The following is a 16,581-nucleotide window of genomic DNA, read 5'->3' as shown; positions in this document are numbered from 1 at the left end:
GCGACCAACATTTGACAATGGAGCAGAAGTTGGCCATTTGGCCGTTTGAGTCTGCTCCCACCATTTATTGAGATCACAGCTGATCTGTTTGTGTTGCATTCCACACTGTCATTCTACAGGGAAACTTTAGATTTCCTTATCCAACAAAAATTGGTATAAAGGCAAAATTCTGCTGCTGCTGGAATCTGAAACAAAAACAGAAAATGCTGGACAATCTCAGCAAGTCTGACAGCGTCTATAGAGCGGGAATAGAGACAACATTTTGAGTCAGGATGATTCTTTGTCAGGGATGAATACAAGGAAAATCGGGCAAAATTTATCCTGTGAGGGTCAAAAATTGGGAAATAATCTATTAAACCTCCTCTGAACCACTTTCAATGCATTTGTATCATTTCTTAAATAGGAGACAAAGCTGCAGCCAGTATTCAAGACACAGCCTCAGCAACACCCTGTAGAACCAAAGCAGAACATCTTTACTTCTATGTTTAATTTCTCTTGTAATAAAGGATAGCATTACATTTGTAAGAACTTTAATTTATTTGAACGAAGATTCATGGGGGTTCTCTTGTTTACAATAACTTCCCCAATTGTAAATCACACCAGGTTCCAGTGACTTAACCATATGGCCAGACAGAACAATTTAAATGGTGAATCCAGAAAGTTAATTAACCATTAAAAATGTAACAAGTCAGAACGATAAATGACAAAGTATCGATTAACAATTAATAGAGAAAGCTGAACTTGAACAATTGAACGGACTTCTCTTCATCCATCTCAAACCAGGACATGAAGTGATGGCTCTGAAATGTGGATAACTTGTAAAACCAACAGCTCTCCACACCTCCCTGTAAACATCTCTCCCTCTCCCTCTCTCTACCAAATTGCCTTCTCAAGACCACTTTTTTATACTTTGAAGTGTTGAAAGCCCATTTTAGCCAATTCCCATAAATCTTCAATTATAAACTAAACATGAGTTTTCAGATGATTTGAAAAGAAATGAACTGTCTGCTGAAAGGGTTAATTTTTGTACAGAACCTAAAGGGATGGGGAGTGAACAGAAAAAAAAAATTGGCACACAACAATACACCAGCCAGTCCTGGGATAAGTTTAATTCCAACTCATTCCGAGTAAATATTCTCACCAGGTCCTCTACGGGTGCTCCGGTTTCCTCCCACACCCCAAAGATGTGCTGTTAGGCTGATTGGCAGTAATAAATTGTCCCTAAATTAGTTTCCCTCAATGTGGATGGCCATAAAACATTAGACAAGGGTCATGGGTGGAGAGGGGGACTGGTGGTGTTGAGATGGTGGCGCGGGCTCGTTGGGCCAAAGGGCCTGTTTCCCGGGTTGTTTTTGTTCTTTGTTCTCTGTCGGGGCTCTGCTTAGCAGCTTTAATGGTCTGTAATTGCAGAAACTGAGCAGTCACAGGAATGTGGTCAAGATTGTCCAGTCCCATAATGCTTCACATTCAATCTGCAGTCCTTCAATTATAACAGAATATGTAGCTGCCGCAGCCACGGTCAACCCCAACACCGCCTTCTTGAACTGCTACAATGCCTGAGGTGCAAGTGCGCCCACAGTGTAAATACATCCAGTGATATTAGGGAGAGATTTCCAGCCACACATTCCAGACTTTCACGAGACTGTAGGTGGATACCAGATTGATATATTCCATTCACCCACTCCCAGGGTGAGTTTTTCCAATTCCTGTAACGTCCAGGACAATATATTCACAATATCTTTACAACAGAAATTCAACATTCCCATTTGATTTCAGGAATTAACATATTCTGTTAGTTTGTTCTTTATTGTCAATGTCAGGCTGGGGTTGTTCTCCTTGGAGCAAAGGAGGTTGAGGGGAGATTTGATAGAGGTGGACAGGATTCTGACAGATTTAGATAAGGTGGACAAAAAAAAGCTGATGGGACAAGGATGAGGGGGACACAGATTTAAAGTTTTGGGTCAGAGATGCAGGGGGAGGAATGTGAGGAAGAATATTTTGATGCAGTGAATAGTAATGACCTGGAACGCACTGCCTTCAAAGGTGGAGGAAATGGAGACAATAAACAATTACAAAGGAAATTGGATGGGCATTGTGGGGATGGGGGGGTTCAAACTGAAATGCTAAATACCTCTGAACTTCCTAACATCAGTAACTCTGTGATCCTTGTGAAATTTGAAACCAGGATTTGCAACAAGACTCAAAGAACATCCGCCGACTGGAGGCAAAGTCATGAGACCAGCCAGTCCAGCAGAAATAAACCCTCTAACACTCTCCCACCATTGACTAACTGTGAGAATGAACAAAATGCAGTACTGAATGTAACTGAGAGCAAAAACAATAACAGCAGAATCCAATCCCTGTGAACTTGTTGCCTCAGCAGCTGTGATGAAATTCTGAACCCTTTCTACACACTGAGCAGGTTTCTCCCCAGTGTAACCTCACTGATGTCTCAGCAGGTGGGATAACTGAGTGAATTCCTTCCCACACTGAGAGCAGGTGAATGGCCTCTCCCCATGTGAACTCGCTGGTGTCTCTGCAGGTTGGATAACTGACTGAAACCCTTCCCACAGTGAGAGCAGGTAAATGGCCTCTCCCCAGTGTGAACTCGCTGGTGTGTCTGCAGGTGGGATTGTCGTGTGAATCCCTTCCCACATTGAGAGCAGGTGAATGGCCTCTCCCCAGTATGAACACGTTGGTGTGTCTGCAGGCTGGAGAATTGAGTGAATCCCTTCCCACACTGACAGCAGGTGAATGGCCTCTCCCCAGTATGAATACGCTGGTGTGTCTGCAGTCTGGACGACTGAATGAATCCCTTCCCACACTGAGAGCAGGTGAATGGTCTTTCCCCAGTATGAATATGCTGGTGTGTCCGCAGGCTGGACAATTGAGTGAATCCCTTCCCACACTGAGAGCAGGTGAATGGCCTCTCCCCATTGTGAATTTGTTTGTGCCTCTGCAAGGCAGATGACACAGTGAATCCCTTTCCACACTGAGAGCAGGTGAATGGCCTCTCCCCAGTGTGAACGCGCTGATGTGCCTGCAGGTCAGATAACCGAGTGAATCCCTTCCCACACTGAGAGCAGGTGAATGGCCTCTCCCCAGTATGAACTCGCTGGTGTGTCCGCAGGTTGGATAACTGGTTGAATCCCTTCCCACACTCAGAGCAGGTGAATGGCCTCTCCCCAGTGTGAATTCGGTGGTGTCTCTGCAAAGTGGATAACACAGTGAATCCTTTTCCACATTGAGAGCAGATGAACGGCCTCTCCCCAGTGTGAACTCGCTTGTGTGACTGCAGGTGGGGGAACCGAATGAATCCCTCCCCACACTGAGAGCAGATGAATGGCCTCTCCCCAGTGTGGATGCGCCGATGAGCTTCCAGAAGAGATGGGGCTCTGTATCTCTTTCCACAGTCTGCACATTTCCATGGATTCTCCATGGTGCAGGTGTCCTTGCCTTTGTCTTGGGTGGACAGTCAGTTGAAGCCTTGTCCACACACACAACACGTGTACAGTCTCTCCCCGCTGTGAATGGTGTGATATTTATTCAGGCTGTGTAACTGGTTAAAACTCTTCAGTCAGTGCACTGGAACACTCTCACTTGAATATGGAAGTGTGTTGGAGTTTTTCCGGTCACACTGATGTTTGAAATCTTTTCAAACCTCCTTCCAGATTGAATGATCGATGGTATTCAAGTTCCAAGGAATATGACTCTGCCAGATCTAGACTTGACGTTTGTTATTTCAGCCTCTGATTCCTCTTTCAATATCCTGTAAAACAAGTTGACACAAGTCATCAGTGTCAGTACAGGATCGAAATTCAAAACAGACAATTCCAGTTTCTATGGAACATTCTTTGTCTTTTATTCCCCAGAAGCTGGAAATCTCCATCCCACACACTCTCCCTCCATTCTCACTCTGCTGTATCTAATATTCACCCTCCCAATTCTCCTGAAGGTGCTGATTGAGGCTGATTGACAGATCCATGCTCACTGCTTCCTGTCTTAAGACACAGAGAGCTGCAAGTCTCCATGCAGACTGCCAGACAGATATATGTTTGTAGGACTGGACTAAATATGTGTGGAATATACAGACTGGACTCTCTTCCTCACCCTTCAGTTTCTGCAAGTCCCCAATTTCCCCCAGAATGAGAAAAGAAATGGAAAGGGGGAAACATTGATTTCCTCCCAGATGTTGCCCAGAGGAGGAAGTTTCCCTCTGAAGCTCAGTGGTCACCTTCCACCTTGTGATGTCATAACAGAGCGCTGCCTGAATCAGCCAATAGGAATCGCACTACCCGGCCGTGACGTCCCCGGGTTACAGTGCGCAGGTCGGCCACGTGGACCCGGGAGCCCCTCCCCCTCCTCGAGCCAAGGTTTCCAGACAAGCGGCTGGCGGCTCCGGCCAGAGCGAGAACCCGCTTGGTGGTCTCCCCCTCCCCCACGGCCCGGGACATGTGCGTGAGAGCCAACCTTTCGACGTTCATGCTGAGATGTTGACCAATGGGAAGTTGGAGGATCGGAAGTTCTCTGGTCCTTCAGCCAATCAGAGCTCCCCCATTGTCTGAATGCGGAAGTTGGACAATGAGTTTGTTCAGCTGCTCATTCCTGCCCAGCAAAGCTGCTGCTGCTGCTCTCTCTGAATGAAGATTGAGCTTCAGACAGACTCAGACTTCCTTTCATCTCCAACATCTGTGAGTAAAACACTTTTTTTCTCCCCCTTTCCATTTCTTTTCTGATTCTGGGGGAAATTGGGGACTTGCAGCAACTGAAGGGAAAGGAAGTGAATCCAGGGAGGGTGCAGACTCTGGAAAGGTTGGCCCAGGTCTTTCTTTCTCTTAAAGACATTGACATCCTTTGCTCCCTCAGCTTGACACATTGATTCGTCTGGCTAAAGGGTCCCTTTTCTAATGTTCACAATTAAAGGGCTGGTTTTCCCCAGGAGATGGCTGACATTTAAAAGAACAATAAATTAATATAGTCCAGGGATATGCCTAGTGTTGTTATATTGTAGATTTGCTATATTATTTATGGTTCTGTAACAAAGTACATTTATTATTATTTCTCATTTTGTAATGTAGCACAAGCTATGTTATATATTTTCACTCATTGAGTCATTACAGCACAGAAGGAGTCCATTCAGTAACTCGAATCCATGCCAATTCTCTGTAGAACAATCTAGTCAGCCCCATTCCCCTTCTATGTTCCCTTTCCCCTGCAAGATAATTTTCTTCATGTGCCCATCTAATTTCTGAAATATATTAAAGGGGACAGTAAACGAATATCGGACAGAGATGTGTCTTTTTTTTATTCATCCTTGGTATATGGGTGTTGCAGGCTGGACCAGCATTTATCACCCATCCCTAATTGCCCTTGAACTGAATGCTTGATAGGCTATTTCAGAGGATGGTTGAGAGTCAACCACATTGCTGTGTCTTTGGAGTCACATGAAGCCCAGATTGGATAAGGATGGCAGATTTCCTTCCCTAAAGGACATTAATGAAGCAAATGGGTTTTTCTGGCCAATCAACAATGGTTTCATGGTCATCAGTAGATTCTTAATTCTAGATTTCATTTTCAAATTCAAATTCCAATTCCAACATCTGCTGTGGCAGGATTCGAACCCAGGTCCCCCAGAACATTAGCTGAGTTTCTGGATTAATAGTCTATCGATAATACCATGAGGCCATCAGCTCCCCTGTTATTATATGAAACAGATTAGATATATTATTTACAGCTTTGAAATAAAATACACTTATTATATCTGACTGTGTAATTTTGGACTGCAGCTATATTGTATATTTCCAACAATCTCTTCCCTCAGAGAATTGTTAGTATCTAGATTTCTCTTCCATGGGGACCAGTGGCGGGATTGAATATATTCAAGGGTGAGTTAGACAGTTTTTGAATGAAAAGGGAGCCAAGAATTATTGGGAACAGATGGAAAATGGAGAGAAAGCTCAGATGAGGAAGAATTATTTCACTCAAGGATGTGGTGAAGTTTTGGATTCTCTACCCCAGAGGAATGTGGAACCTCAGTCATCAAGAATTTTCAAGCGAGGTATTAATAGGTTTCTAGATATTGAAGATATCCATGGATATAGGGGACAGTGTGAGGAAAATAATGCTGAGGTAGATCAACCAATAATCTCAATGAATGGTTGAGCAGACTCGATGGGCCGAATGCTGACTGCAGTTCCTATTTGTTATGATTTCTGTGTGCTGGACAGGAAGCAGTGAGCATGGATCTGTCAATCAGCCTCAATCAGCACCTTCAGAATTGGGAGGGTGAATATTAGATACAGCAGAGTGAGAATGGAGGGAGTGTGTGTGGGTTGGAGATTTACAGCTTTTGCAGAATGGGAGAGGAAAAAATGTAGATTAGAATCATAGAATTCCTACATCTTATCAACCGTCCCTGAGCTTTCACAATGAATCCCACTTCTGAGGACACTCTTATCTCTCACTTGTCCATACTGCTGGCTGTCTCACAAAGCAGCTGCCTGTGTGCTGATATGGGAGGCTCTGCAAGGCAAGTTTCGTGCTCCATGACTGTGTCTTTAATGAATGCTCCATAAAACTAGAAATGTAGATTTGAATTGCGATCATATTCTGATGTTTTTTCTAAATTGACTTACAGGATATTAGACAAGGAGAAATCAGACAGAAATCTCCAATGTCACATCTAAATCTGACAGAGTGACTCGATTTCATGGGACCTGAATATCATCGGCCTTTGAACCTTGCATGAGAAATGTTTGTTTGGCCTCTTGGCTTCAAAAGTGTGTAAATATTGCTGTGACTAGAAATGCACTGAGATAGACACACCCGAGTGAGAGTGTTCCAGTGCACTGAGTGTGGAAAGAGCTTTAACCAGTTACACAGCCTGAAAATACATCGCAGCATTCACAGCGGGGAGACAGTGTACCCATGTTCTGTGTGAGATTTAACTGATTGTTTAACCTGGAGAGTCACAAGGACACCTGCACCATGGAGAAACTGTGGAAATGCGGGGACTGTGGGAAGGGATTCAGTTTCCCATCTGAGCTGGAAATTCATCACCGCAGTCACACTGGGGAGAGGCCATTCACTTGCTCTGTGTGTGGGAAGGGATTCGCTCACTTAACTAATCTGCAGAGACACCAACGAGTTCACACTGGGGAGAGACCGTTCAGCTGTACTCACTGCACAAAGAAATTTAGAACATCATCCCACCTGCAGATACACCAGCGAGTTCACACTGGGGAGAGACCGTACATCTGCACTTTGTGTGGGAAGGGATTCAATCAGTCATCCACTCTGAAGACACACCAAGTCACTCACACCAATGAGAGACCCTTTAAATGTTCTGACTGTGGGAATGCCTTCAAATGTTCTGGAGATCTGGTGTCCCACCAGCGCATTCACACTGAGGAGAGACCGTTCAGCTGCTCTCACTGCTCAAAGAGGTTTAGAACATCATACAACCTGCAGATACATCAGCGAGTTCACACTGGGGAGAGGCCATTCACCTGCTTGGTGTGTGGGAAGGGATTCACTCATTCATCGAACCTGCGCACACACAATCTCACTCACACCAATGAGAGACCATTTAAATGCTCTGACTGTGGGAGCAGATTCAAAAGCTGTCGGGAACTGGAATACCACCAGCGCACTCACACTGAGGAGAGACCGTTCCACTGCTCTCACTGCACAAAGAGGTTTAAAACGTCATCCAGCCTGTGGGTACACCAGCGCACTCACACTGAGGAGAGACCATTCACCTGCTCTGTGTGTGGGAAGGGATTCATTCATTCATCCAGCCTGCTGAGACACAAAGCCACTCACTCCAAGGAGAGCCCCTTTAAATTATCTGCCCGAGAGGCCAGCTCTGAGGAGCTGATGATCCCCTAGCACATTCACACCGGGGAGAGGCCATTCAGCTGCTCTCACTGTTCAAGGAGGTTTAGAATATCATCAACACTGCTGAAACACCAGTGAGTTCACACCGGGGAGAAACCATTCATCTGCTCGGTGTGTGTGAAAGGATTTACTCGGTTATCCAGCCTGCCCAAACACAACATCATCACACCCAGGAGAGACCCTTTAAATGTGGGTGTAGCTTCAAAGCTCTCAGGAACTAATGTCCCACCAGTGAGTTCACACCAGGCAGAGGCTGGTCACCTGCTCTGGGAAAGGTTTCACTCAGTCAGCAAACTTGGTGAAACACCAGTGAGTTCACAAGTGATTACAGTTCTGCGATTATTCTTGTCAATCTTTCTTGCCCTTTCTCCAGTGCCTCTATTTCCTTTTTCTAGATGGAGATCACCAATAGAACATAGAACAGTACAGGAGCCTTTAACCAAGAGAATGTTAATAATCTTGTTCAGGACACCAGTGCCAGGCACAGGAGGATCCCAGGAAAAACGGAACATTTAACTTCTGTCTGTTTCACAATTCTAAATGACTGATTCTTTAACAAAGGAATGTTTAAAAACAGCATTGTGATATTTCAAGGTCAACTGTGTCTGGGAAAGGGGCAGACTGATGTGTTTTTATTTTAATCAGGGGGATCCATTGAAAAGCAGCTCTGGATAATACGAGCACCTCCTGACCTACTTTCAATTCATTTCAAATCACCCATCACTTTCTGTGGAATATTCTTTATTCTTTCCTGGGACGTGGACACTGCTGGCAAAGCCCCAGCACACGTTGCTCATCTCCTAATTGCCCTTGAATGGAGTGACTTGCTCAGCCATTTCAGAGGGGCAGTTAAGAGTCACCCACATCTCTGTGTGGGTCTGGATTTACTTGTAGGCCAGATCGGGTGAGGATGGCAGATTTCCTTCCCCAATAGGGTTATTAATAGGGTGAACTGGATGGGTTTTTACAACAATCGATAGTTTCACGGTTACCATTTCTAAGACTAACTTTATATAATTCCAGATTGATTCACTGGATTCAAATCCCACCAGCTGCCTGTCCCCAGATCCTTTGCTGGGTGTCTGTATTTCTCGGCCAGAGACATTCCCACCACCTCCCCCTGAATGGAATATTCCACACAACCCTTAGTTAAACAGGAAGGAGAAAAGAGAGGCTGTGACCTTTGGATGACCTCATCACGAACTACTGAAGCCTTAAAGCTGACCATTCTGTAAAAGTTTAAAAACTTTACTTTTATAAAATACAGAGTAAGCAACGGGTGAAAAATAATGATGGACATTCTGACTGACATCAGAAACATCCATTGACTGGATATATGCTCACTACGTCACAGAGCAACAGTTTCGACTTCCCATTTGAGCCTGGGGCACCTTTCTGTCTCTCTATTGCTTGTGTCAATTACAGCCAAGCGAGGGAGTTGAGGACTGAATTTAGCTCCAAATAACGGGGGCCTGTGCCCCAGTTGGGAAACTGCCATGGACATCACACTAATAGAGAGACAGGAAGGTGCTGGAGGACTGACTGGGAAATGGGCCTCAAAACAATCGGGGCTCGGGCAGAGGTGACTGGGTCTGATGGTAACGTGACCCCCGGGGTTCAGTGTCCCTGTGTCCAAAGCGGGGAGTCACAGGAACAGGGTACAGAGGAGCTGAAGAGAAACCATTTGTGTCCAGAACATTGTGAATATCCTTTTACTCTGGTTGTTTTTGATCCTCAAGTCATTTTCTGTTTATTTTAAGAATGTTCTGTTTCATTAATAAACTTTAATCAGTAAAAATATTTGATTGTTCTGGACTTTTCGTGATGAGATTGATGGACTTTAGGGAAAGTGGGTGAGAGGGGTTGGCAGGCTGTTTAACAGAAAGTGAGTCTCTCTAAGGTAATTGGCAAAGGAGCCAGAGGAGGAGATGAGATTTTATTTTTGACACAGTGATGTTAGAAAATGGGGTTCAGGGAATCAATTAACCCTTTCCCCCCTTTTCCCAAACTCTGAAATGATTCCCAGTGATAATCCTTATTGGTGACAGTGGTTAGATTTTATTCAGTATCAATAAGAGCTGACACAGTCTAATGTCTGAGCAGTAGTATCAAAGTGCAGCAGCATTACCATTACACTCTGGGTAGAAGCAGCATCTCCATGGAAATGCTCCCTGCTCTGCCCCAGATACCATGGCACCAGGCAATGCAAAATGTAAAACCTCAACAAATCTGTGTGCTCAGGGAATCCCTTTTTTGACTTTTTTACATCAAAAAGTCCATGGAGGCTGATTTAACCCAATCACTGCCGAGCTAACGTTTGAACAGACCAATTACAAAACCTGTCACTGAACCATCTGTACCCACCCAAGCCACGTCAAACTCTCAATTATCTTTCCACACTGCGTCCCTGATACAGGGAGTCAGCATTCCCGTGCCAAGCAGTGAAAACATGGTGGCCTTGACACACAGGTGTCATCCAGGATTCAAGGCATTCTTGTTCTTTCTGTCCTCTGGGAGCTGTTTAACTCCCTGTTCCCACACAGCAAGTTGTCTGTTCTCAGCTCTGCCAGATTTCTGATGATGTTTTGTCCCTTTTACACTTTTCGGATCAATAAAACATTTGGTCAGTGAAGATCCAAACCACAATTTCCCATCCTGTCACCTGTCAACCATCCTTATCCAGAGTGTAATCACAACAGGAATAAAAACAGGAGAAGTGTAACAATCAAATTCAAAATCAATGCACAGCCAGTCAGAGAATTTAATTTAATGTTCACTAATTAGCAAGAAAACCTGAAGTCCAGGGTCCCCCAGGATTCTTACATTCCACACCTCGAGGGGGAGGAGAACTCTCTCTCTGATCCCTCACTCAATTTCACTCTGTTATTTTCCACTTCTGTTTTGGCCCTGCCTCGGGTAACATCTGCTCAATCTTCTGAAGGAGCGCTGTGAGTTCTAGGTTACTCGAACATAAGGACACATGCTTCAAGCAACAGATCAAGTCTGATGTAAAAGATTCTCCAGCTCTCTCTTCACCCCTATCTAACACGTGGACAGTTCTTACTCAGTGTTATTTCTCCCAAACCATTAATTGCCCCACTCCAATTCTCAACTTTTTTCATTCATATGATGTGGGCATCGCTGGCTAAGCTGGAATTTATTGTCTATTCCTGATTATCCTTAAGGTGTAGGTGAGCTGCCTTCTTCAACCGTCGGCAGTCCATGTGGTGCAGGTACACCCATAGTGCTGGTGGTGAGGGAGTTCTGGGTCACAGTGACAGTGAAGGGACAGCGACATGTTTCCAAGTCAGGCTGGTCTGTAGCTTGGAGGGGAACTTCCAGGTGGTAATGTGCCCATGTTTCTGCTGCCCTTGTCCCTCTAGATGGTACAAGTCACAGGATGTGAAGGTGCTGTCTAAGCAGCCTCATTGAATTCCTGCAGTACATTTTATAGATGGTACACACTGCTGCCCCTGTGCATCGGTGGCAGAAGGAGAGAATGTTCGTGAACAGGGTGCTGATCAAGTGAGCTGGTTGATGGCGAGCTTCTCGAGTATTGCTGGAGTTGCATTCACCCAGGCAAGTGGACAGTATTCTATCACATTCCTGACTTGTAAATGGTGGGCAGGCTCTCAGGAGTCAAGAGGTGAGTTACTGGCTGCAGCCTCTGACATCTCTTGAAGCCATTGTATTAATATGGCTGGTTCCTTTCAGTTTGGTCAATGTAATCCCCAACCTGTTGATAGTTAGGGAATTCAGAATAGCAATGTCATTGAATGTAAAGGGGCAATGGTTCGATTCTCTCATGCTGGAGACACTCATTGTGTGGCACTTGTACAGTATGAATATTACTGACAGGACTGCAGAGCTCAGATCTGATCCATTGATAGAGTTGAATGATCGCACTATCGCTTGCTGTTAATGTTTGGTACTGTAGAATTTTATTCCTTATAGTCTTTCTAGTGATTTGATACGAATGAGTGACTTGCTAGGCCATTTCAGAAGACATTCAAAAGTGAACCACATTGCTGTGGCTCTGGAGTCACATATAGACCAGACCAGGACAGCAGATTTCTTTACCGAAAGGACATCAGTGAACCAGATGGGTATTTCTGACAACCGACAATGGTTTCACGGTCACTGTTAGACATTTAGTTCCAGATTCTTATTGATTGATCTACTATGGTGGGATTTAACCTGTGACGGCTGGGCATTAACCTCGGTCTCTGGATTGCCATTCCAGTGACAATATCAGTCCAGTACTGCATTCCTTAAATACTCACCTTTAATTGTCTAGATCATATCTTTTAATGTAGTGTCCCACTCGATCACAGCTAATTTAGACTCAAAGCTTTGCAGTTTCCTTCTGTGAGACACAGCCAGAGAAATTAAACAGAAGAACATTCAAACCACCACAGCTCATCTCCATGGAAACCTGGCACGATTTCAGGAGTTCCAAACAGTTTTGAACAAATATCTTTGACATTCCAAACACTATTTAACTCTGCAATGCAAATAAAATATGAAAGTAGATACTTGCAACAATTCTCAAAAACCGACAGGAAGTAAAGTTGTGAGACTGGTCAGTCCAGCAGAAAGAGCCTTCCGACTCCTCCAACAATCAGAATGAACCTGGTTCAGTGGAGGACGTGATTAACAGCAGCAGGAGCAGCAAAATCCATCATCACTTGTGACCTTTCTGGTGTCTCCGCAGGCTGGATAACTGAGTGTATCCCTTCCCACACACTAAGCAGGGGAACGGCTTCTCCCCTGTGTGAACATGTTGGTGTGTCAGCAGGTTGGACGATTTAGTGAATCCCATCCCACACTCTGAGCAGGTGAATGGCCTCTCGTCCTTGTGAACTCGCTGGTGTATTAACAGGGTGAATGATTCACTGAATCCCTTCCCACACATGCTGCAGATGAACGGCCTCTCCCCGGTGTGAACTCGCTGGTGTGACAGTAGGTGGGATAACTGAGCGAATCCCTTCTCACACTCAGAGCAGGTGAATGGTTTTTCCCCGGTGTGAACTCGTTGGTGTGTCTGCAGGCTGCACAACCGACTGAACCCTTTCCCACATGCACAGCAGGTGAATGGCTTCTCCCCAGTGTGAATTCGCTGGTGTGTCAGCAGGTTCCATGAAGTAGTGAATGTTTTTCCACACTCCTTGCAGGAGAAGGGCCTCTCCCTGGTATGAACTCGCTGGTGCCTCAGAAGGTGGGATAACTGAGAGAATCCTTTCCCGCACTGAGAGCAGGAGAACGGTTTCTCCCCAGTGTGAACTCGCTTGTGTGTGTGGAGGTGGGTTAAATGAGTGAATCCCTTTCCACAGTCAGAACAGGTGAATGGCCTCTCCCCGGTGTGAACTCGCTGATGTGTCTGCAGGTTGCATGAATGAGCAAATTCCTTCCCACAGTCTGAGCAGGTAAATGGCCTCTCTCCAGTGTGAACGCGTCGATGAATTTCCAGCTCAGATGGGAACTGCCATTTCTTCCCACAGTCCTCACATTGCCACGGTTTCTCCATGGTGCTGGTGTCTTTTTGATTCTCAAAGTTTAACGATTAGTTGAAGACTTGTCCACACACACGACACGTGCACGGTCTCCCTGTTCTAAATTGTGCAAAGCTTTTTCCAGGCTGTGCAACAAGTGAAAGATCTTTCCACAATCAGTGCACTGGAACACTCTCACTTGGATGTGTGTGTGTATCTCGGTGCTTTTCCAATCACACTGATGTTTCAATCCTTTTTAAGCGAACAGAAGAAACAGACATTTCTCCTTCTAGATTCCAAATCTGATGATAATCAGCTCCTGGTGAATTCAGTGATCTTGATGTCAGATCTTGACGTGACGTTTGATTTGAGATTTTTGACTGTAGATTCTCAACTTCTAATATCCTGTGAAAGGAGTTTACAAAATCAGTACTAGGGTGAAATTCAGAACAGACAATTCTCTTTTTTTCATTCTTTTATGGATGTGGGCATCGCTGGTTGGGCCCTTCAAAAGCTGGTGGTGCAATGCCTTTTGAACACGAGTAAGTCAATAGTAAAAGTGGCACAAGGTCAGCATGGTGGCACTGTGGTTAGCACTGCTGCCTCACAGCACCAGGGACCCGGGTTCAATTCCAATCTTGGGTCACTGCCTATGTGGAGTCTGCATGTTCTCTGTGTGGGTTTCCTCCAGGTGCTCCAATTTCCTCCCAAGTCCAAAGATTTGTGGGTTAAGTGGATTTGCCATGCTAAGTTGCCCCTTTGTGTCCCAATAGATATAGATTAGGGGGATTAGTGGGGTAAAAATGTGGGGGTATGGGATAGGACCTGGGAAAGATGCTGTGTTCAAGAGTCAGTGCAGACTAGATGGGCCAAATGGCCTCCTTCTGCACTCTAGAGATTCTATGATTTCCAAAAGGCATTTTACAAGGTGGTGCATAAGAGTCTGGTGTATTAAAGGCCTGTGGAATTTGTGGATTAAAAACTGGCCGTCACATAGAAAACAGAGAGTTGGAAATAAACGGGTCATTTTCAGAGTGGAAAGATGTAACTAAGGGAGTATGGCAAGGATCAGTTCTTGGCTCGCAATTGTTCATTATTTAATTAATGACTGGAAGGAAAGAACAGAATGTAATGTTTCTAAACGATACGATGATAGATGGAAGAACATGTTGTGATGAGGATATAGACAGATTGAGTGATGAAAATCTGGAAAGGGGGAGAAAGGACAGTGTTTTACTCACAGATCTTGGCCTCTGAGACAAGAGGAAGGTTGAGTCTATCGGAACCTCAATCTTCAGTCGCACAAACCCTACGCTCTGATTGGCTGGAGAACCAGAGTCCTGCCGGTCCTCCAACTCTTCCCATTGGTCAGCTGCTCAGCGTGACGGTCAGGGGGTGGGATCTCCGCCGCGCGGACCCGGGAGCCCCGCCCCCACCCATTGTTCCCCTCCGGGAGCCCCGCCCCTCCTCGAGCCAAGGTTTCCAGACAAGCGGCTGGCGACTCCGCCAGAGCGAGAAGCTGCTCGCTGATCTCCCCCTCCCCCCGGCCCGGGACTGCGCATGTCCAAGGGAGAGGGGAAGCTGCGCATGTGCGAGCGTCTCCCCGCTCCCCCCCCCCCTCCGGCCGTCAGACTGAGGTATTGACCAATAGAAGGAGTTGAAGGACCGGAAGGACTCTTGTCCTCCAGCCAATCACATTTCCTCCATTGTCTGAATGCGGAAGTTGGCCGATGAACTTCAGGCCAAAACTTCCGCCTTTGTGCAACATCTGGGAGGAAATCCAAAGGTGTTCTTTCATCACGTAAAGGGCAGGAGGTGACCAGGAAAAGAATAGGGTCCACTAGGGACTAACGTGATAATTTGTACGTGAAGCTGGGAGATATTTGTGGGGTTTTAAATTAATACTTTGCATCTGTATTCACTGTGGGGAGGGATGATGTAGGTATAGAAAACACAGTAAGAAGTCTCACAACATCAGGGTAAAGTCCAACAGGTTTATTTGGAATCATGGACTTTCAGAGCACTGCACCTTCATCAGGTGAGTGGTATAGATACCACGGAGTGGCTTTGTTATTCACTTCCACAACTTAACATTGAGAGGGAGGAGGTATTAATGGTTTTAACGGGCCTAAAGTTGTATAAATCCCCAAGCCGAGATGGGGTGATCCCCAGCCTGTTGTGGGAGGCAAGGGAGGAGATTGCAGTGACTCTGACAATTTTCAAATCTTAGCTGGCTGCAGCAGAGGTAAACACAGTAAGAAGTCTTACAACACCAGGTTAAAGTCCAACAGGTTTATTTGGTAGCAAAAGCCACTAGCTTTCGGAGCGCTGCTCCTTCATCACGTAGAGTGGGAGTTCTATTAAAAGCTAGTGGCTTTTTCTACCAAATAAACCTGCTGGACTTTAGCCTGGTGTTGTGAGACTTCTTACTGTGTTTACCCCAGTCCAACGCTGGCATCTCCACTGCAGGAGAGGTGCCAGAGGACTGGAGGACAGCTAATGTGGTATCATTAGTCAAGAAGGAACATAGGGAAAAAACAGCAAATTACAGGTTGGTGAGTCTAACTTCAGCAGTAGGAAAACTATTGGAAAAAATTCTGAGGGACAGAGTTAATCTCCAGTTGAGGCGATAAGGATTAATCAAGAATAGGCAGCATGGTTTTGGCCAAGGGAGATCAGATCTTACAGATTTGATTGCATTTTTGAGGAGGTGACCAGTTGTGTAGATGTACAGTAGATGTAGTCTACATGGACTTCGGTAAGGCTTTTGACAAGGTCCCACATGGTCAGCTGATGAAGAAGGTGAAAGCTCATTGGATAATTTGCCAAAGTGACAGGAGTCAGAGGGGGATGGTCAAATGCAATTTTTGTGACTAGATGTCTGTGTCCAGTGGTGTTTCGCATGGATAAGTGCTGCGTCCCTTCTTGTTTGTAGTATAAGTTAATGATATGGATATGAATGTTGGAGGTGTAACAAATAAGTTTGCTGATGACGCAAAAATTGGTGATTTCATAAATGCTGATGAGCAAAGCCTTAGAGTACAGGACAATACTGACCGAGTGACACTGCAGCCTCTCAGCACCAAGGACCTGGGTTCAATTCCCAGCTTAGGTCACTGTCTGTGCGGAGTCTGCACATTCTCCCCTTGTCTGCATGGATTTCCTCCGGGTGCTCCGGTTTCCTCCCACA

General features: G+C 45.4%; 3 protein-coding genes across 3 annotated transcripts in view; 2 read left to right on the top strand and 1 right to left on the bottom strand.

The window, feature by feature from the left end:
• Positions 1–16,581, top strand: part of LOC145363729 (uncharacterized) — a 356,716-nt gene that overhangs the window by 5,598 nt on the left and 334,537 nt on the right. The gene's annotated exons all lie outside the window — the stretch shown is intronic.
• The window catches only part of LOC145335558 (uncharacterized), a 35,650-nt gene that overhangs the window by 15,423 nt on the left and 3,646 nt on the right, over positions 1–16,581 (top strand). The window lies entirely within an intron of this gene.
• LOC145363487 (uncharacterized) lies at positions 723–14,109 on the bottom strand. Its single transcript, XM_080218684.1, is given in 4 exon segments — positions 723–800; positions 2,292–2,518; positions 2,521–3,424; positions 12,587–14,109. Coding segments are annotated over 4 exon segments (2,049 nt in total). The 5' UTR covers positions 13,427–14,109.

The sequence above is a fragment of the Carcharhinus amblyrhynchos genome, unplaced genomic scaffold (genome assembly GCF_965287045.1).
Source record: "Carcharhinus amblyrhynchos unplaced genomic scaffold, sCarAmb.v2.hapA scaffold_39, whole genome shotgun sequence".
In the NCBI taxonomy this organism is placed as follows: Eukaryota; Metazoa; Chordata; class Chondrichthyes; order Carcharhiniformes; family Carcharhinidae; genus Carcharhinus; species Carcharhinus amblyrhynchos.
The sequence above is the reverse complement of the archived record's forward strand: the minus strand, read 5'-3'. Positions and strand labels throughout refer to the sequence as shown.